Source organism: Patiria miniata, unplaced genomic scaffold, assembly GCF_015706575.1.
Source record: "Patiria miniata isolate m_02_andy unplaced genomic scaffold, ASM1570657v1 HiC_scaffold_29, whole genome shotgun sequence".
Classification (NCBI taxonomy): Eukaryota; Metazoa; Echinodermata; class Asteroidea; order Valvatida; family Asterinidae; genus Patiria; species Patiria miniata.
In genome coordinates this window covers 19,655,045-19,677,900 of record NW_024037068.1, presented here as the reverse complement: position 1 = coordinate 19,677,900, position 22,856 = coordinate 19,655,045, and the positions used below count along the sequence as shown (strand labels likewise).

Here is a 22,856-nt window from a genome sequence, read left to right as displayed (position 1 = left end):
AAACTTATATGCCGAGTAAAAACAAAGTTAGTGCATATATATTACTTGATTGCAAAGTAAATATTCAAGCAAGTTATACTCGACAAATAACACAGTTGTGTGTTTCCCATCTTAGCCTGACGGTCACCTCATACATAATTAAATATATTCGGACACTGTCAACAAGATCGACTCTGATTTCAGGCACCTGAGCAGCTCATCAGTCAAACATTTTTGTTATCACTAAAACAACAAGAAATATCTAAAAACCTTAAAAACTGTATCGATTATCATCATCAAGGCACGCAAAACCTTGTGAGAACCTATCGCGAAACTGACTAAACCTTAAAACAAAATACGGTAGAACAAAACCCAGAGATGTACGAGGTCATGTAATAAGTCATTGACAAACAACCCCTTTAATATATGTTTATCGCCATTAATGTTTGTCTTTGGAGTACGTAATGGGATAAGTCCCTTTCGTTTCAAGCACTTTCGTTTTGCTGTAGCTGCGGTTGAAAAATGTGAAGTTGCAAATTTTAGAATTTTGAATAGACTGAACTAAGAAATAGATACCAATCACTGCACAAGACAAATGTCATAATTAGTTGATTGATTTACTAACCTTGATCGTGATGTTGAATTGTATTATTTTCCACAGGGATGGCATCGGTAGGCTCTGCTTTTGAGAAGATCGGCACCCATCTTGAGTGCAACATCTGCACAGATAAATACAAGCAGCCGAAAGTACTGAACTGCCTACATAGCTTTTGTGAGGGGTGTCTTGTAAAATACCGTGATGGCACATACGGAGGAGCACCACAAATCCCTTGCCCTGTGTGTCGTCAGGAGACGGTACTTCCACAGTCTGGCATCCAGGGCCTCAAGACCAACTTCCATTTGGTTAGTCTAATTGAGGAATTTGAATTACAGAAAAAGGTAGCATGCTTAGAAGACCCGAAGCTTCTCTGTGAGACATGCGACGAGGATAACGAGGCTTTGCATCACTGTCTCGACTGCGGATTGAATATCTGTACGTCGTGCCACAAGACACACTTACGGTTCACAGTGTCGGCAAACCATGTCGTAGTAACTTTAAATGACATTCGTCAGGGGAAGGTGAACCTGATTAAACAACCGGACCAGTCCAAATGTCACAAACACAAGGAGGGCGTCACACAATTCTATTGCAAGACATGTGACGAGCTGATCTGCCAAGTCTGCACAGTTGTTGATCATCCCACTACTAAACATGACATCACTGACATCGGCACAGCTTCTAAAGAATACAGACAGTCACTGAAGAATGACTTCTCAGCTCTTGGTAGAGACATACAAAGCCTTGAGTTGTCTTTGCAGGACACTATTGAAGCTAAGACGATAGTCAAGGACAACATGGCAAAGGCCCGAAAGGGGGTGCAGGACAAAGCTGCTGAGGTCATAGCGAAGGTCAAAGCTGAAGAGAAACGACTCCTCGATGAAGTCACTACCCACGAACGGGAACAAACTGAGGAACTGGATGAGCACGAGAAGACACTGAGTGACATGCTGCGTAAAAAGAGGCATTCCCATAGCACCGGTAAGGACGTAACGAGTAATGCATCAGACTGCAACCTTATTTCACTCTATCCCGTGATCAGTAAAGATTTGACAAAGATGAACAGTCAGCATCCTCCACAGTATCCCCACAAACTTTGGTACCTGAGGTTCAAGAGGAGTCAGACAGACATCGATCTGGGCGAGGTGGAGCAGGAAAGGGACAAGTGGGAACTGCAGCATACATTCGGCAAGCAGGGGAGTGGTGAAGGGGAGTTTGAATTCGCCAGAGGCATTGCAGCTGCTGCTGACCCTGACGAGATTGCTGTAGCTGACTGGACAAACAAGCGAGTTGTAATCTGCAACAACCAGGGACAAACCAAGAACATCATTCAAGTCGTTGCAAGTGAGTTGTTAGTGCATATTGTAATGTTCAGTGCAAAGATATATACCTATTGGGTTTTGTAATACATTATCATTCCATTTTGGACAGCATTTGACAATTTGTGCGAGTCCCCGAATTCATTTTTCTCATTTAAATTGCTATGCGCTCTCAATTTTAGAGACACACTGAAACAAAAACAAAAAAGGTGCTTTCAATCGGCCTCATCCACAATGCCTTCTATTATTCATTTTAAAAATCAGCTTTGTGTTCCCCAATTCTTTCCTGCGTAAAATCACAGTTGTTTCGGAGGAGGCAGTGTGGCTGCTTTTCCATCTTACCAAACTTTTTTCTATCTCTTTTTAGCCCTCACCACCCCTTACCTTCTTGACCTTCGGGTTAAAATATAATGTCCTCATCCTAATTGTTCATGTTGTCATACAAAAGCACCACCCCAAAAATAAAAACTATCGGGAAATACGAGTTTACCTAAAAATGCAAACAGCACTTAACCAATTCTTTGAAATGCATTTTTACTATTTAAATATCCTCAGTAGAGAGCGCCACCTGGTGCCAGAAGGTGTCCTGATACATCTTCTTGTTTTACACCCAAATGAAAAATTCCAATACGATTGTAGTGAAATAGACGCTAGAATACTCGAGCATCATAATTTCGAATCCCATGTAACATCCACAGTTTATAATGGCCATTTTGCGAGTCAAAAGGCTTTTAATCAAAACCCATATATGTATTTTACCAACTCATTCGTACACGTTGCATATGCGTTTTCAAACATAAATGCTCCGAGTAAATTGAGGATGAGAAGCTATATGTTGGATCACAATCACTTGCCCTTCAAACAGTCAGGTATTTCTGTTAATAATTTGAATGACTTTTTTACAAGAGAAACTAGTCAAATTACTTTCAGTTATCTGATCAGTTTATTTAAAATCATTTTTTTTCTTCAGATAACGTCGTTGCCGTATCGAATCAGTGGGTATGTACTGACGACAAGAAGGTGATGGTTTACCAAAGAGACACCACGCACAAGTTTGATTTCCACACTTTGCCAGAGGATGAGGTTGGCAAGACAGACGGGCAGCTCAGGAGTGTAGTAGCCATGCCCAACGGTAACATCCTAGGGGGTGATGAGAAAAGGAAGGTATTGATTCAGTTCGATCCCAGGAATAGAGATATCATACACACCATGCCAGTGAAGATACGACCTTCCTTCTTGGCTGTACTGAGCAATGGTTGGATTGTTATCAGTGAGTGGGAGCAGGGACTAGTGGAGATAGTGGAGGTTTCTGATGGCAAGGCTGTGACTGTTAGCACAATCCAGCCAACCATTGACGGTAAACCAGTGAAATACTGCAACGGTGTATGCAGCAACAGCTCGGGTATCTACCTTGCAGTGGACACAGGGTACAACACCGGTCACATACACCATTATGATTGTACGGGTCATTTTGTCAGCTGTGTGGTCCAGGGTCTGTACGACCCCCATGGAATTACATTTACAGCAGATGGGCAACAGCTGGCAGTGGCTGACCTGTGCTCAGTAAAGATATATCACAAGGTGTGATACTAACGATGTTATCCAGTATAAAACCGCCTTCCCATGCCCCCTTTTTTGGTCTGTTTATGCCCGCTTGTATAAGGCCTAATGGAGGCCTAGGTATACATTTAAATACATAAAGATAAACAAAACAAATTAATAACAAAGGACTTACAACGAGCATGTAAATGATGTCTTAATATTATGTCCCATTATGTATTCGTTCTTTTCTTCAACTTCCAACACTGACGAATTTTAAACACGAAGCGTTATTATATTTTTCTAAATTGTTCAATTCAGACCCCAAAGTTTGAAGACATCGTCGCCAACGGTTACTTAAAGCTAAAGATGTATGAATGTTTAATCTTCCCTTAAATTAGAACCCTTCCACATTAAAGCTGCGGTCTGAATGTGACGCCCATGTCACGACAGGAACATATTACTCGGTGAATGTTCATTATTGGTCATCCGTCACTACGATGATCGCAAACAGAAAATTAATGACAGACACGACAGAATACAAGATTTGAGTGTAGTTACATGTATGTCACAGGCGGCTTTTTAGAAAAAAAAAATCATAAAACGAAAATGTCATTTTGATTTGTGAAATTATAGCGACTGGATCTTCTGCTCTTTTTTAAGAAAATGATAATTTAATGTCAGTTTTGGAGGTCAACAAGAGGAGAGCTTGATGATTCATCACATAATTCAAAGAACCAGAAAATCTGTAAATATAATTCCTTTAGCCGTAATTTGTGGTACACTACAACATTCCAAATTGTTGGAGCACTTCTTTTTTGGCAGTAGAAATAACTTTCGACTTGAAATGATATCAATTGTTTGTAAGTAAAGAAATCGACATTTGAATTGGTTCAAAGGTTTTTCACTTCGAATTATTTGTATGCATGTCAGTCGTTCTGGAGGTGTTTGTCGAATACTAAGGAAATGCATGTATTAAAAAAAAAAAGATATCGTTGGATGAGTTTGCAAAACGGCAATTACCGAAGTTAAAATCATATGAAACGTTGCTTTAATCTCTTCTACATGTACATCCAAATCGACTGTAGCCACGTATAACGCTTGTAACATAATATGAAAACCTTCAATGTGATTACAATGATTTATTGTCAAAATCAGAATTTTTGTTCAACAAAAAAGTGATAATGTCTCACGACCCATCACCAACTTTCTAGAAGCGAAATATAAATGAAAAAAAAATGCCTTTGTTGCAGTGTGAAAAAAAGGAATTGCTCAGAAAGTTATTATTAGCAATAAAATAGTGTATTTAAGGTTGAATTCATGTAAGAAGGATAAAGCCTTTCATGCACAATTCAAATGCGTAGGCCTATAGTTTGTATGACCTGTAATCCACTTTATGGAATTATTTACAAATTATCGCATGTCGTTATCGAGTACAAAAATACCTACTGACGTATACATAACTAGCCTATTTCCAAATATCCTAAATGAGTTAATATAATTCATATCGAGATTCTGCAAAAAATATGTATATTATTGCTCAGCCATTAATTATCAGGGGAAAAAGTAAATTATACATACAAACTGTTACAACTTTGTAAATAATCAAAACATCTTGATTTTGACGCTTTTGCGGTTATTAATTATTGTGTTGTCAGCGGGAATAATGTAGTCGAGTCAATCACTTGCCCATGCAAGTAGTCACATTAGTTATCCAATTTAAATCACACGCTAGTCAAATGAGCTTTGACATTGGCATTCATTTGTTATTGTTCAATGCACCTTCACTTGTAGTCGGACTTGTGAATTGACTTGTGATGAACTTGTGACTGGACATGTGACTGACTCAAGATAAACGTGACTGCATTCCCGGTTGTCAGTGAGTCTTTCCTTGTATATTGCTATTGCTAAAATCAAAATCATATTTTGCGGAAAAAGTACAGTTTAAGTTCATTACAAATATTTAAGATTGCTTTGCAAAACACATTACTTCACTGCAACAACATTGATGTAAATCGAAGTAAGTAAATGCATTGTGTAAAACCATCGATGAAGGTCGTAATGCGTATAGACATTATTATTAAGATGTAATAAACGAGCCAAAAATCGCAATTATAACAACAACCAAAGGGACACTTCAGGGAGCCATTCGAATAATCTAATGCACAAGCAAAACATTCCCAATACCCCCATTTGTAAATGCCCCTTTCCAAAATATTAGACTATTTTCGACAGGATAATTGTTTATGATGCTACTTGCATAACAATCCGTTCTAGAGAGAGACATACAATTAACCTAACAATAAAGGTCTCCCTAATGTAAAATTATTTACCGACACTTTCTCCCAAGACGTTATTTTGTTGTGAAGTCGATTAGAAATGTTGAAAACAAGGCACGAAAAGACTGTTCCTTTCATTTTGTTATTTACTTTTAACTTGTTTCTGTACCGACTGCGCATAATTTGTGAGCACATTGCATATATCACAGCAGGTTTCGTTGATTCATAAGATTCTGTGACAAACCAATCTCACGGGCATTGCTAGGTGAGGGAGTTAAACTGTGGATGGTCATACCCAAAACTGCCATTACTGTTCGTATTAAAGTCGTCCCTCTTGTCGGCAAACTCGCGTCGACGTCTGTAAATATGTGTGCATGAAAAGCGTCACCTAGTTTCAGATGGCGTTCAGCTCAGTCCACATGTACAAAGTTCCCTCCCCCCTTTTTTTTTTAGAATCTCTGGAAATATTTGAATTTAAAAGACAATATTTTGATGGCAAATCACATGGCAAAAATAATTTATCACTCGGTTTGAAGCTAGTTGATAAAATAATTTGACTCTTTAAAAAGGACCGACTAAACGTTGCTCAAGCTAATTGATAATTGACGGAGCTCTCATGTCTAATACCAAAGTCTACATGGGTCGACTGGCTTTATCGCTCGTTTTGTCTGCGTATGGAGCTGACTTACTTTGTAAATTATGGTATGGGCTCCAATTTGCACGGTTTTCGTGACAAAATTCCTCCAGGTAGATGTTAAAAATCAAGGTAGTTTTCCTTGCGAAACAGAAAACAAAATCATTACATGAAAGAAAGCTGATGCGTGTCATGTCACCAAATCCAAAACAATGGACCAAAATAAGTCGCCGGAGCTATTTTGACTTGCACGCACTGTATAGCAAATTTTGCCCGTTGGAATCAATTGGAATTACTGCTGGTGGTTCATTCACTCATGTTCTAAATTCATAAGAATGTCCAACTAAATTATGACTAAATGATGAAGGTGATGCACCATCCTAATTCAATAAAGAAAAAAAGTCAAAACCAATGTGGGGGGGGGGGGCTGTTTGGTCAGCTGTGGTGATTTGGTGAAGAACACACAGCGAACACTCAGGATTCGGATCTCTATGTGATGGTTTATTTCAGCCACTGAAAGTTGGTGTGCAGCGGACAGGCCAACAGCGGAGGCGATGGCAACGTGAGGAATCAAAATAAAAAGAGAGAGAAAACAAAATAAATCAAGTATTCCCTGAAAGTTAACTTAAGACAAAATGTATACATGTATAGTTTGAAAATCATCAGACGAGAACTTTGATGCAAGATAACGACACATTAAATTGAGGAACCGTCAGGAAATTAATTACCCTGGTCAGTTTTCCTACTGGAATTTAATGAAAGCCTAATTTGTTTACCGTATATGGACTTACCTACTGACTGCAATGACAAAGAGTTTACTGTAGTTGTCACTTGAGTCATTAATTAACATGTGAATTGAAATAAAGACTGTGAATCAATATTTCACAAGTACTCTCGGATTACTCTCTAATTACTGTGTCACCTTAGAGATAAAATCCAGCTTAATTAAAGTCCACATATTCTACACAAATCCAAGTTCCAATCATATTTATAAGTAGGGCACTCACGTTATAAATTCCCCAAGGACATGTTTGTTTACATGTGATAAATCTTCCTACATGTGCATTTACATGTACAATTTCATGTGACTAAAAGAACAGAAAAGCTTGTTTATATGTGTCAAGTCAAAATGAATAAACCTTAGTACTAACTTCACTGAAGATCCATATGATTGCAACAACTTTAATACAAGGATAACAACAATAGTTTTCAGTCATGGCATCGTCAATTTTGGGCATGAGATACATGTACATGTATACGAACTATTCTGAACGTACCGCAAGAGGGCCTCCATTTGTTCATCGATCGAAAAGTTACAGAAAAGTTTGACCTAAATTACCCATTTATATATCCCTTTAAACGTTACCAAAGTTGTCCCACAATTGCTATATTCCCCAAAAATATGATTATCTAAATTAAATGGAATTTACAGTTAAACAAAATAGAGAAATTTACCTGAAAGTTGGTGTGCAGCGGACAGGCCAACAGCGGAGGCGATGGCAACGTGAAGAATGCCAAGGCCACCGCAAGGTGGCGCTGTTGCCGCACACCGGTAAACTTACAAGTGCATCGTAACTTACAAGTACGTCCGACATCCCTCATACCAAGATCAGTTGCAGTGCACTTACCTGATGAAATCTTTCTTTATATTGATATTTGCTTGGAGTTCCTGCTAATTAGGTAGGAGGCGGGCCAGTATAAAACAAGGGACATCTCTCTGTCGTAAGTGATAGAAGTGCATGCTATTGGGCAGTTGCGTCGGCCCTCTCATGACAAAAACCTCATCTATTATTATAGCATTACAGGCAACGGAAGGGAAAACAGTTACAAGCGTAAGCCTGATCAGTTGGACGAGGTTGGAACATTTTCAATTCACTATTTTTCTTCATGACCTTTACTTGTGAAAACATGTACACACAACTTCAGTACGTGGCGTAGGTGCAAATTGGATAAATTACACTCTAAAAGTCTATGGTCAGATAGATCCGGAATTCTGGTTCCCTTCGGCCTGATGCTTTTCAGGGCCCGTGGGTGACAATTACACCGTTGCCATGGTTATAAGGGCGAACATGACCCGGAAACGATTCAAAGAAGTATCATTTCGACCTTGAATAGTGTCAGTTTTGAACCTGAAAGGTATTAAGCGAAACGAAACCCGGATTATTTTAGAGTGTACTACATGTACCGTTTAAATCAACCTTCTTTCTGTGTTTTTCAAGTGCATATCACCGGAAGGTTACGTCAACCGCAATGTGCTGCAAGCTACAGTGATGGTCGTTTCCACAACAAGGACTTATCAAGCCGCCCACCCACCCCCACCCAACCCCCACCCTGCCCCGTATGTCATGTTTTCATTCTTTTCCCGCTGATCCCAAACTGAACATCAGGCATGAGGTGTATGGGATTTAAATGGAGTCGTGGTCTTGATGGATTCGTCGTTAGGATTTCCACGAAATTGTGCGATCCATATTTAGAATCAGGAAACTCAATACAGTGGAACGCCGCTATCACGAACACCGCGGGATCCACACAAATCGTTTAAAATATAGTGTTGATGATCGTTAGGTTTAAACAGCGCCCCCGTTAAAAGTATGGAACGAGCCACCCCCCACCTATTGATTGTACGGAGGCCAAGTTTCAGCATTTTTGTGCTGATGAACCCCCTCTCCCTGCCTGCACATATTCCTGGATCTGCCCCTGTCTTGGTAATAATCGCTTCGACATGGCATAAAATATCAATTGAACTATATTCCAAGTCAATAATTCCTCACAACTTATTGTACTGCGAGAATGCACACAATCCGATTAAACGTTGTGGGTTTCTTTTGCGTGCAACATAAGCTCAAATACTGTTTTGCCTGTATTTAAAGCTGCCTTGCTTTTCAAGTAAATCGGATTTGTTTTTTCCCCTAACGTTCCAACGTGTATAGCCTACCTTGTTTTAGCACAAACAAATACTTTACTCCTATTGTGGCCGTCTTCAACCTTCAGAAAATGGGATTTTATTTTGCGCATAATTGGACACCCTTCCCCCTACACACACCCACACACCCACTCACCCACCCACGCATACTTGTTTCACATGACTAGTGTGGACTTTCCATTGCTTTCGTGTAGTTAAGAAAAACCAGTGAAAAAACTCATTTTTCTCAAACTGTGAAAACTCTTTCAACCCAATTTTTTTTCTATGATTCCCTTTAGTGTTTCTCTTCATTCTGCTACAGATAAACCTAACCCAAAAATGCCTCTAAACCTGTTTTCCAGAAATGGGGAAACACTGTGTGGACGTGGGGCAAGTCCACACAACGTCGGTGCTACCTACATTATGTGGACGTCTTTTGTTCGGAAGTCCACACTGCGTATGTAAGACAAGCTCACAGTCGCACACCCACACCCACCCTGTGAGAGCCGGATTTGTTGTCTAGCAGCCAGTCTTTCAGATTTTTTTGACAATGGTGACTCAATAACTCAACGCAGGTGGAGGGGGAAAAGACCTTTATCATGTTTACATCATTTTAGTCATGTTTCCTGTATCCAATAACAGTATTATATGATTTTTTTCTGCAAAAAGGAACCAGACTATTTCTCCTTCCAGCCTCGCTTTGGTTACATTGATTTGAATGGGAAAAAAAACCAAACGGCTGCAACATGATAATGGTCTTTTATCGTTCAGAAGTGTGTGACTGTTTTAATGCCAGGAAAATAAAGCAAACGAAAAGCAAATATCGATAATTCGAGGTGAAAACTCGAAAATAGCGCGGTGAATGCATCCTTTACAACTTGAATCCAACCACACGTTAGCTCCATGGATACGTGCCACTGTGTACAATCTATCCATGACCTCTGAGCCACCTCTAGGTTCTAAAATTTGGCACTCTTTTGTTGAGCATCGCTATGCAAACGGTGGCCTCTGATCACAGGCTTGGGTTTGAGAAGGAAGTATTTATACACCACTGCAGCATAGTTTATATCAGAGTACTGTTTATTATAACCATTTTTTAAACAGTTTTTGTCGAGCCATTGTCTTCCTGAATTATGCGCTCTTTCTTTCATACATGGTGTAGACAGTTAATGGTAATTAAATATTTATTAACCTCATGAGTTCTTTGTGTGTGTATATGGGGGTTATAATTTCCATGACTCCTCTTACCAATGAAACAAGCCTTTCATCCAATCTAGAGAGATAGTGACAAATATCTAGGATTTTAATTTTCTTGATATCAGGTGGCACTAATTCCACACCACGCAGTAACTTAACCCTCGGTAAATACACTTTTGTTTTGGTCATTTTTGAACCCAAAACGCACAAAAGATATGCCTGAATGATTATCGGGCCACATATCAATCCAAATCTAAATATAGTAAGATTTGAGGCTATGTATGGTGGATATACTAATGAATGAAAGGATTGCGAAAACGGTGACTGCTCTATGTTCCGACACCCCTATGTTCCGACAACCTAGATTGTGTTACTCCCGGTTAGGGTTAGGGTTAGGGTTAGGAATAGGAATATGTGCAGTCGGAACATAGGGGTGTCGGAACATAGAGGTGTAACCGCGAAAACACGATGTAAGAACAATTTCTCAACTAAGACAATAGTTCTGAAAAGAACCAGAGGTATAAACTCGACGTTCCGGTCAGTATGCTCTGACCGTCTTCAGGACTTCAAAATCTGAATTGTGAATATTTCATAACTGTACGTTGGCGAGTTTTCGTTCGATAAGTCATTCAAAAGTGGAAAGCGGTTAGATTGGTTTTTTTTTTTTTTTTGGGGGGGGGGGACTTGTATTTGGTACGGGGAGAGCAACTGAAAAAAATCACTCAAGCACTCAAGTCTGCAACCTTGCACCATATTTTTTTTTCTTTTTACAAATTTTCAAAAGTTCGGGCGATTTTTGGCTGTTTTTTTTTGCTGTGTTAGCTCCATCTAGCCAATCTTTTAAATCAACTGTCCATAATTTTTTCCTTTAACATGCCCCCTGCTCATAATCTATGAACTTTAGCTGTGGTTTTTCTACTAGCTTTATGTTCTCTTGGGGAGGGCCAAAGTAAAAAAAACCACCCCCCCCCAACTGTTCCCGTATATGAGTTTCCTTGAACACGGTTGTCTGTAAAACCGTTTGGGCTCAAGACGTACTTTAACTCCCGATAACATCACATTCGAAATGGACCCGAAAATGTGAAACCCACTAAACAGCTTCAAATTCCTATTGCGAAACATGACGGTACTTAGGAGTATTTTTGTTTGTCGAGATCGGTTTTTATTTCGCCACCTGAATCAAGGTGTGCTGTAAAAAAAAGCCAAACATTTTAACATCAATGCATACAAACCCCTTTTATTCCTATTCTCCTCACTATTTATAGTGTTCAACTAGATTTCAATATAAAATCGGTAGTGGACGAATACTATTTTACATCTTTTTACAGAGTTATATATTTTTAATTTAGAAAACTCCGATTGGAATCTACGCAAAAATGGACAAGTCACAGGGGTACACTGTAAAAAATTTGCCCGTAATTTTACGGTAAAAGCACTGTCAAACGGGCTGCCAACAAAAGACTGTAAAATTACGGTCAGTTACGGGTTTCCAAAAATGACGGTGACCGTAATTTTAACGCGAATTTCCCGTAAATTTGACGGCAATTTGCCGTAAAGTAATGGAATACAAAGTGGGTGGCGTCAGAGCTGAGTGTAGGGGTAAAGGGAGTGGGGTATGCATACGTCTTGCAGCTTGTCTTTTACACGCATAGTGGTTTTCAAATCACTTAATGTGAAATTATCTTTAAGTTGTAACATAACTTGCATCTGTAAGTTGTAATTTTCATTTACAACTTTTTACCGATCCCACAGAAAGGGGTCAACCTATTGCTGGTCAACACCGCAGGATTAGCTGTTTGGCTCTCCAAATTCCGCAATATCAAAGCATTACGGCTGTGACGTCCCAATGATCAGCACGTAGCGAACGTTGCGTGAGTGCACACGAATCACAGCTTTAAAAACTAGGCGGTTGTGAGGGTTTGAAAGGGGAGGGGTTTTGAAAAGTTACGAATACAAAGCATTGTGAATCCCAGCATGCGTCAGGGCACCAAGTTTTACGGGAAATGCACGTAGCGCGTTCTTTCTTGTGACGATACGAGCAATAACGGTAATAAACCGTAAAAAGTACGGGAAATTGACAGTGTTTTTACGGGTTCTGTTTACAGTGTATTGTTGATGCCGTCCATCAGCTGAAAAATAGATAATTAAATACAAATTTAAGTTTAAAACAGGAAGTAAACTTTGGGGCGAGGAAAGGACATGTATTTTCATCGGGATCGTCGCCCATGCCGATGCTGCTTGCCGCATTGTGAGTAGTACAGAGCATCGTTCACCGCATCCGGATCCATGTTTCACCGGGGTGTCAAACACAATTCCTTCTTAATGACTTATTTGTTAACGTACGGAGCACATTTTGAAGAAATAATTGTGCATCTGAATATCAATGTCTTACCAATTTCCCTCTTGGAATAAACGCAGCGTTTTTTTTTCTACACAAATATACCTCATCAGCTTTAGGCCAAAGAAAAAAAGTCTCCGGTTTCTGGTACGGAGCTTGCCCAAAAAAGTGGTGCGGCGACGCGGCTTTATTTTTTTTTTTTTACTGACCTGTTTTTTTTTGCTTCAAATGTCGGCTGATGACTGCAAAAGGTGCCCGACTAAACTTAGTGCAAATTTTATGGGAGACTAGAGAGGCCACATAAAGCTTTATTCTCGATCATAACCCCATCTAAAAACACGTTAAATTTTTGCAGCAGCAGGATTCCAGTCAAACCAGTGAGTTTGGCGGTTTTGAGACATGATCTTTCATTGAAAAAAAAAACCCTTTTCATTTTGCCGACACGCATGGCTACGGCGACGCGCGCGCATACCAGAAACCGGAGAGTTTTTTTGGCCTTAGGTATAATACTGTGGCGAATTGGTCGCCTGGCGGCTCTATACACTGACACGGACCTAGTTCCTGGCAGCTGCTTCCGGTCGCCTGATCCATGCGCGGCGCGTGATCACCGCGTGATCACCGCGTGATCACTACATGATCAGCTTACGTGCTTAAGATTTTTGGCTTGCTTGGCGCGCGGATTGAAAAGGCAGTTCACGTTTGGCGGGCTTCGAGAGAGGTTCCAAAGGAATTATAAGCAGTGTTTGAGAACTAACGTTCAGCTGTCAGGATTAGGTCAGTACCAAACCAGAAATAATGTGTGATTAAATCCAATTGAGAATTAAAGACAGTAAGGAATAAACAATCATTTGGAAATCAAGAAGAATAGTTCATCGGTCATTTTATTAACGTGTCGAATAAAGTAACAGAAACAGACGTTCCCCCACGAAGACCTTACTACTGCTCGAGTATTACGTTACAATAATCACAATGCATGGGCCTGGGATGGCGTACAGACACCTATCACTGCTGAGTTGGGTTCAAAAATTTCGTGAAGGGGTGGTTTGGAAGAGAGAAATGCATTTCCCACCAATTTTGTATTGAAATTAAAGGTTATTTTAACCGTGTTCAGATTTAAATAATTTAAAACATTAAAAGCAAGCAGAATCTGTGGGTGAAGTGTTATAAAACAAACAATGAATGCTTTATCTCATGGTGAAGTAAAACTAGCCTCCCTAGAATGTCAATGGATCACCTCGGGAGGCTATAGTTTTACTTCACCACTCGAAAAATTCCTTATTTGTATACTATTTGCCGACAGTATTACCACTTTTGTGCGTATATCATTAGGTGGGGTGGTGGTGGAGGGAGGGGGGTTGGTTGGTTGAGGGGGCCTAAACTTCACCCTTTACATTGCCGCCCCTGATTGCTAAGGCTTACACACTAACACCTGTACGCCCCTCATCTCCTTGTCTCCAACGTTAAATTGCAGTGAGACCACGGCGATGGGTGAGGCACAGGTGTCCGGCACCACTACACCGGGAGGGAAGCGAGTATCCAGGCAAAGAACAAACTTCTCGTCTGTCGTTTGGAGCTCGTAACACAGTCGGTTGGCCTGGGTTGGATCATCTGCGGAACGTAACAGGACGCAAAACAACACAAAATAAGGGAAGAGAACAGTCGTGCTAATGCGATCTCAGGAATTTCCCTGTTTTGCATGCGCAGCAGAAAACGCATCTCCTGCCGCTGTCGGTAAAAATTTTCACACAAACTGACGTCTTTACTATTTGGGCAATTTCACAGTAACTTTTGTTACCTTTTTAGGCACTTTGACACGCATACACGAGTCTCACAACTTAATGCATTGGTTTCAACAGTCAGACTTTTTTCATTTAAACACGTAGCATAGTCTGTTTGAACAAAATGAATTCAAAGCGGAAAAGCTTTTTTTTGGGATGGAATGGCAAAAGTTTAAACTTTGGTAACTTTCGTTACATAAAACGGACGCATAGTCTTGATTCACAAGTCTCCTCATACTGGACATGCATTGATAAAGGTAACATCACACCATTTATTTACTGGTAACTGAATTTATCAGTAAGGTAATGAAGAAAATCTCATATCAGATTTTGGCCACATACCCTAAAATGAAGGTAACTTTCGCAACGGCAACTTACATGTACGTTACAGTTTGTCCGCCCATCTTTGATACAAGTTTAAACATTTAAGAAACTAATAATCAATTAAAAATACTCCACGCAAATAAGGGGAGAAAATGTCACAAAAGGAGAATTCAAGTCCTAGGCCTGTCTGTTTTTTTTTTTTTTTTTTTTTTTAAATATACCAACCCTTAAGGAATTACATTCACGTGGCAAGCAACCTAGAGGTGACCAGGGAACCTCAATAAACCTCACTACACATGTGGCCTAGAGAGCAACAAGAAACAACTCTTTATTTAGTCCAAGTACACAAGGTTCAATGAGTGCAACTAAACCTCGCAGAGCAACGTTAACCCTTAAGCCTTACACAGCAATACACACTTTATTGTACAATGATTACAAAACCCAGCCTAAACAGGGCTCTATGTAATTAACCTCGTTCCCCCAAACGATTACCCCACAGTGGCAAGAACCTCACTGTGCACACCCAGTGCGATCAACAGCAACAAGTTATGAACTGCACACACTGATCAAGACTTTACCTACCAGAGTAACCCTCACATGCAACCTAACATACAATAAGCGCTGGCTCACGTTACGGAGCGCGGTTTATAAACCCCGAGGTGACTCTTGGCGACAAAAGGTCGACAGGCTACAGGCAACCCAATTTCCGACCAGGAAATATTGCTGCACATACCACACGAACCTTAGGTCCCCAGTCACCAGCTCAACCCACAGCCACCCAGGCTAATTTCCCCTTTACAATAAAAGGTCTCGCTTGCTTATTGTTACTCTAAAGTCTCACCATTCGCCCTCAACAGCGCGCCGTGTTGCCCACACTACAACGAGGTTAACTCACTAAGGCCAAAAAAAAAGGCTCCGGTTTCTGGTATGGAGCTTGCCCAAAAAGTGGTGCGGCGACGTGGCTTTTTTTTTTTTTTGCTTCCAATGTCGGCTGATGACTGCAAATGGTGCCCGACTAAACTTAGTGCAAATATATGGGAGTCCAGAGAGGCCACATAAAGCTTATTCTCGACCATAACCCAATCTAAAAACACGTTAAAATTGTGCAGCAGCATGATTCCAGTCAAACCAGTGAGTTTGGCGGTTTTGAGACATCATCTTTCATTGAAAAAAAAAAGTTTTCATTTTGCCGACGCGCATGGCAACGGCGACGCGCGCACATGCCAGAAACCGGAGACTTTTTTTTTTTGCCTTAGGATGCAGCCTCATACAAGCAACCTGTCGGCTGGCTCCTTAGGCCGAATAGAAAAAAACATGTTTCTCGTCCGGGTGTTTGAAAAAAAAGGAGGAAGCGGGGCTTTTTATTTTTTGTCATGTTTTATTTTCAATGAAATAATTTTTAAAAAATGAATAACATAATATAATGCATTTGCGGGGTGAATATACAAGAGAGGTCACCCACTGTAAAAAAGGCGCTCTCTCTTGCCCACAATATTTCAAAAAGGCGTATAATGGACCTTATAGGTAGCAGTCATCAAGGCAATACATTTGTCTTGCTGTGAAATACCAGAATTAAACCTTTTTAAGCACTCATTGTTACTGAATTAAAATAACGAAGGATGCCCTCTAAGATGGCCGCTATACGCATAAAGTCTACCCATGAGGTCTAAGAAATACGAAGGCTGCTCAAGTTTAAGGAATAAGTCAATCTGGCATGAAATGTCATCATGGCCTACGTCAAAGTGAAAATGCACAAAAAGCTGCTCCGTCCCATAAATTCAAAACTTTTATTTTTCGATTCATTGACATTCAACGGTTGTATTAAAAAATGCTATCAAATAGAAATATAACTATGCAGTTTTTCTAGTATATATTTTCCTGCTCAGTCTTGCAATTGGCTTTGTATTTCGTTAATCTTTCAGAAATTTGAGATAATTAACACACTGTTATAATGCAACTCAAAATAATTATAATATACACGACTACATGTAATTGTCGCACAGATTTTTCATATTATTCAGGGAATTATTGTAATTAAGGGAATTATTGTTGTTAATGTATTTTTACTCTGTTGGACGGTTTTTAATCAAATTTGGTATACTACTTTTAATTGGATAGTTGTATTTTTGGGAGACAGGTGTTTTTACCAATTAATCTGAATAAATAAATTTCTGATATGATTTTGCAGGGCATTGAATCTCTTGGCCATCGCAAAGAGTCAGTTCGCCTCAGCAGAGAGAAGGTGTGGATGAATCGTCTTCGAACTATTCAACCACATGGTCTCAACATCCAACTTGGAAATGATTAATCCTTTTCTTCCTCCATTGTCCTCTGTTACAGATAATCCATCTGGTCTTCCTTGTTTGTGTTTACACATCTCCCGCTATCTTTCATCCCTTTCCACCTCAATACTGTCCCCCCCCCCCCCGCATCATCCCTTCACTCTCACACTCTTTTGTCCGTTCCCACTCCCTGTGACCTTTGATCCTTCCCCTTTCTGGTCCCTCCCCTGTTTACACCAGACCCCTTGTGGTTTGCCATCTCCCTTTGTTTCTTTGTTCTCTCATCCACCCTCCCCTGCATCTTTCCACACCTTTCCCTCCTAATCCTCCTTTTGTGTTTCTTCTTTCAGCCCTGCATGTTTGTGTGCACCCCCATGTTAATGTATGTATCTCTGTCATTTCTGTTTTAGCCTCTGAAGAAGAACTTGCTAAGTTCGCAACGTCAGGCCACATTAATTTTAGATTTATATATTTCAGGTCCATCCAGTCAGTAAGCAGTTTGCAGCAGTTTTACTTTTTTTCATGAATAAATAAAGTATTATTCCATCCTGTATGCTCATTGTCTCTGTCCCTTTGCCAGATTCATGCTATTGTGTCTCATTCAGTGCACATCACTGGAGTTCGTTTCATACCCTTTAACGCGTTTCTATCATTCCGTTCCCCCTGTGAGCGTCCTTCGTTTATCTTCTAAGGCCAAAAAAAAAGTCTCCGGTTTCTGGTATGGAGCTTGCCCAAAAAGTGGTGCGGCGACGCGGCTTTTTTTTTTTTGTACCTGATTGTTATATGGGAGTCCAGAGAGGCCACATAAAGCTTATTCTCGACCATAACCCAATCTAAAAACACGTTAAAATTGTGCAGCAGCATGATTCCAGTCAAACCAGTGAGTTTGGCGGTTTTGAGACATCATCTTTCATTGAAAAAAAAAACGTTTTCATTTTGCCGACGCGCATGGCTACGGCGACGCGCGCGCATACCAGAAACCGGAGACTTTTTTTTGGGCCTAATCGGCACAAATCGCTTTCCGATGCTCACTCCACGGCGCCTGCAGACGAACCGCCTGAACATCTGACAATGCGCTATACACTACGTGCGCGACGTCGGGGAACCAGGCGAGCCAAGATAAACTCGCACCAGTCCACCGACTGTTTCGCCACACTACTAATTCAATTAACAGAGCGGTGGTATATTTCAACCAAAAAACAACAACAGGGCTTAGTCCGCCGTTCGTTAAGTATCCCTCCTCCTTGCGTCTGGGTAACCGCTCTTCCTCGCGCGAGGCTAATAAATATATTTTTGTGTGTGGGATAAAGGCTTGTCAAACTCCAACCGTGCCACACTATTATGAAATACATGTACACCACTTTAATTGAACATAATCATATAATCTTATACGGTGGTGATTCGTGTGTTTTATGGGTTGTTTGTTGGGTTGTTGGGGTTGTTTATTTGTTTGTTTGTTTGTTTGTTTGTTTTTACTATTATCACTCACCTTGACTGATGGAGTATTTGTGTTCATGACTTCCGGCGAAGTTGGTAAATTCCAACTTGTAGGGTTCGGTCGTATATTGGATCACGTCTACAAATCAATTTTACAAAAATAAGAACACTATAAAATCCAGACTCCAACCAAGAAGAAATTGTAAAAAGGTAAAGAATTAATAAAACTTCGGGTGATGACGTCAACATAACGTTCACTTCGGATTTTGTATACTAATAATAGTTTCTTCCTATCCAAGAGCAGACCTAACCCTATATGTGATTTAAAAATTGCATATTTGACTACGTCATCATGGCATCACACACTTTTCAATTTTTGGTGAACAAATATGTATGACATATTTAACATACCTCTTACAAAAAGAATTTTGAATTTAGCTTGTTCTGTTAATGAGATGTGGCTAAAAGGTTCAAAAATTCAAAAATCCATATAAAATCACTCGGTGACGTTACCATAACGACATTTACATGTTTACCTATAACGCATCCCAGTATACCTACATACCAAGTTTAAACCCAATCATACTTACAGTTCCCTAGATACAGGACCTTAAAATATGTAGCTTTAAGGATGACGTGACATAACCTACGATGACCTCATCATTACTTCACCTCATTTTTTTTTTTACTTATAACACATCCCTGTCTATATAAATAATAATACCGATATTCAACCCAATCGGACAAACAGTTCTCTAGATGTAGGGCTTTAAAATATACACCTTAAGAGGACGTCACATGACCTATAATGACGTCATCGTGGAGTCGTGTTAAGCGGAATGTCTTTGGGTAGGGGTCCTCCCTTATGTCAAGTTTGGTTAAGATACAATGTTTACAAATCGTGTTCAGAAAAATCGTGTACTATGGGATTTGGTATATAAGAACAAAAAGAAAAAAAAAAAATCAGAACAAAAACAAACGCTTTTCCGCTTTTAAGCGGAAAAGCAAAGACAATCAGAACAAAAACAATGGCTTTTCCGTGGATGGCGGAAAAGCCAAAGACACTCATGGTTTGCATCTTTGGATTCTTTTGATTGAAAGGCTACAAAAATGTACGCCTGCGTAAATATGTAATGAAAGAAAACATACGTGAATAAGCTCGTCCGTCAGAATGCGCATTGAAGCAAACCTGGCACGTGGTTCCGGCGTCGTTGCATGTCAGGTTCTTCTGATAGAAACCCTGTTTGTTGGAAAATAAATAAAAACGAAAATAGTCTCATTGTAACGAGGCGTAGGTTGTGGATTCCCCCACTTTAGAATGATAGTGGATATACGTCACAGACGTTTTGCTGTACCCAGAGACGAGCATGTCCTCGATGTGTATATCCAAATGAATACTGACTGACCGACTGACCGACTGAATATAAGTCTTTGCGCAAGGAAAATCTATTCGAAAGCTCAGACAACTGCGTACGTTTTAGGTAGCTTCCACAATTCCACTCATTTCTGGAGTACAGGGTGAGTCAGACTGATGTGGACCCGAATTAAAGAAAATATGAAAAAAATATGTAGCAATTATCAAAACAAGTGCAAATGACCATTTTGAAGAAAAGTGTTAGCAAAGAACACACGCTAAAAACACTCTGACCACGGTTCCATGGTTCAACAAGTTTATTGAAATCGCGTTCTTATGTGAAGCAAATAAAAACCTACAGGCACGGTGACTGACTCACTTGAAGTTATTGAAAATGGCATATTAAACTCCTCACCACAGCCACTTATTTAAAACATTCAAAATTCCCGTGGAAGACAAAGTATTAGCCATTCATAGGAAACACTTTATTTGCCATCACAAAAAGGTGAACTTTGGCCCATATTATTTTGCCTCGCCCTGTACCAGTATGTTTCAAGAGTGTAGTTTCTCCCTTGAAAGTATTGAATTCGGAATGTTGAAGATTTTACCAATTAAAATCAAAAGCTTACACAGTTGTTAAAAGAAAAACTCTGGAATTTGCTATGGTTTCCGTCTAAATGGTCCGGAAAAGTGTCACACAAATATCATTTTGACCCAGAAAAGTGTCAATTTTGACCCTGAACAGTGTCATACAAATTTGAAGCCGGATTCCAGGCCAATCTGAACAGGGACTCTTTAAAGTGACGTCGCAAGCTATCCAAATGAACTGTGAGTTAAGCAGTATTTCATCCACTGTTGCTATTACAGGATTCTTACCAAGTGTGAGTAGGTAGGATCCTGGCTCCCATTCTTCCAGAAACCACTGACCTCCTGGCTGGTAAGGAACAGAAGAAACAACACTCCCAGAAACATGATGGCAACTGACGAACACTAGTCCTGCCAAGAGTAATATGCTTGTACGTGGCTGATCAGCCTCGGAATTAATAATTGTATACAGAAGAGGGCAATTACTGGTCTGTAAATTTGGATTGTAACCATAGAGCTGCCATTGTAACCTATAATGAGACGTAAATGCAAACCGACGCGCTGATTAGGCTTAATGAATGCATGATCAGTCGCAGAATATAGACGAAGACAACATCTGGCAGTCTGGTTTGTAAATTTGAATATAAATGACCCGCATCTTTTGCCTTAACGAATACATTCGTAATAACGATGCATTATTTTACAGTAGTTACAATATTTGTCCCTCACTAGTCCGCCTATTCCTCGATGTATAAGATATCTTGAGATATCAATATCTAAGCAGTATAACACGATGAACATAAAACAGGTAAATACATGTACTAAATAAATGTATATTGGGGTTGGGACATCTCCATTGGTTCCCCGCAAATAAAAATTCATTGAAACAATCTTTAAATATGACCATCTTTTGGTTAAACGCGAATCTCAGTGTAGCTAAAATATGTTGAAGACAATTCGCATATTTTTTTTCTGCCAAAAAAAAAAATCACAAAAGCGCATGTACTTTTTTCTCCCCAAATAATACTTAAAACCGGTAAATCCGGTTATTATGAGATGAGCGACCGAGGCCACTGAAACGACATTGTTTTCCGGGTACCTACACTAGAAAAATCCCACATACTGAAACAACACAGTAACTGACTAAAATCTTAAATTTATCGATTGCAAAAATGTCATTTTTGTTGCTGCATCAGTGTGTAAGCTGGAGTCAACATATTAAAGCTATGATTCAATTACAAACCTGCGATTTTAATATAGCTCTATGCGAAATACTTTCATGCTTCCAGCATAGACCTTGAATAATGCAACAGGCCGCGGACACTTATTGTAATTAATGTGAATTAATAAATACCTTGGAGAGTTGATGGTTTCTGATTGGTCGAGACTCGATCACGTGGCCGGGCATTAACGGTGATAATGGACCGGCTTCAAAGATCAAGCGAATAAATGGCCCCTGAACCAGCATTGATCAAGCCCCGTTCAGCCCCATGCAAGCCAATGATTGGTCAAAATATAGTAACAGTCCTGCAGTAGCTTGTAACAATAGAGCACTGCACATGCGCTCAACCCCCATCGCGTGAGACTGACGCGCGCGTATGGAACACAGTTGCTATAGGGATGCTTGCGTGCGCGCGCGTAAGGAAGCTTTGAAACGACATCGTACAGCAGTGCAGTATGTATACTGAGGATGATTACGACGAAAGCGTAGATCTATGATTTATTTTCTTTAAACACTTCACCCACCGACATATTTACCTTTCCTAAACCAAGCATCTTTGTAATTCCGGACACAAGAAATGTGTAAACGAGATTTCAGCTTCCTCCATCAGGTAAAGATATGAAAACATAAAATCAGAACAAAAACAAACGCTTTTCCGCTTTTAAGCGGAAAAGCAAAGACAATCTGAACAAACACAATGGCTTTTCCGTGGATGGCGGAAAAGCCAATGACACTCATGGTTTGCATCTTTGGATTCTTTTTATTGAAAGGCGACAAAAATGTATGCCTGCGTAAATATGTAATAAAAGAAAACATACGTGAATAAGCTCGTCCGTCAGAATGCGCATTGAAGCAAACCTGGCACGTGGTTCCGGCGTCGTTTGCATGTCAGGTTCTTCTGATAGAAACCCTGTTTGTTGGAAAATAAATAAAAACGAAAATAGTCTCATTGTAACGAGGCGTAGGTTGTGGATTCCCCCACTTTAGAGTGATAGTGGATATACGTCACAGACGTTTTGCTGTACCCAGAGACGAGCATGTCCTCGATGTGTATATCCAAATGAATACTGACTGACCGACTGACCGACT

General features: G+C 39.9%; 2 protein-coding genes across 2 annotated transcripts; one reads left to right on the top strand and one right to left on the bottom strand.

The window, feature by feature from the left end:
• The first annotated feature begins 642 nt into the window (after window positions 1-642).
• On the top strand, window positions 643-5,763 carry LOC119735246 (E3 ubiquitin-protein ligase TRIM56-like). Its single transcript, XM_038208951.1, has 2 exons — window positions 643-1,921; window positions 2,867-5,763. Exons 1-2 carry the CDS (start codon window positions 643-645, stop codon window positions 3,481-3,483), a joined length of 1,896 nt encoding a protein of 631 aa, XP_038064879.1. The 3' UTR covers window positions 3,484-5,763.
• Window positions 5,764-14,045: 8,282 nt separating this feature from the next.
• Window positions 14,046-21,153, bottom strand: LOC119735403. Its single transcript, XM_038209104.1, has 4 exons — window positions 20,837-21,153; window positions 19,756-19,846; window positions 18,659-18,745; window positions 14,046-14,393 (listed from the first exon to the last, which is right to left on the bottom strand). The coding sequence occupies exons 1-4, from the start codon at window positions 20,930-20,932 to the stop codon at window positions 14,194-14,196; spliced, it is 474 nt and encodes a 157-aa protein (XP_038065032.1). The 5' UTR covers window positions 20,933-21,153; the 3' UTR covers window positions 14,046-14,193.
• Window positions 21,154-22,856: the final 1,703 nt, after the last annotated feature.

Coding starts and splice junctions, on each gene's coding strand:
- LOC119735246 (XM_038208951.1), top strand. CDS start 643: ATGGCATCGGTAGGCTCTGCTTTTGAGAAGATCGGCACCCATCTTGAG. Junction 1,922..2,866: donor CATCATTCAAGTCGTTGCAA/GTGAGTTGTTAG, acceptor TTTTTTCTTCAG/ATAACGTCGTTGCCGTATCG.
- LOC119735403 (XM_038209104.1), bottom strand. CDS start 20,932: ATGTTTCTGGGAGTGTTGTTTCTTCTGTTCCTTACCAGCCAGGAGGTC. Junction 18,746..19,755: donor TGACGGACGAGCTTATTCAC/GTATGTTTTCTT, acceptor ATTGATTTGTAG/ACGTGATCCAATATACGACC. Junction 14,394..18,658: donor CAAATACTCCATCAGTCAAG/GTGAGTGATAAT, acceptor TACGTTCCGCAG/ATGATCCAACCCAGGCCAAC.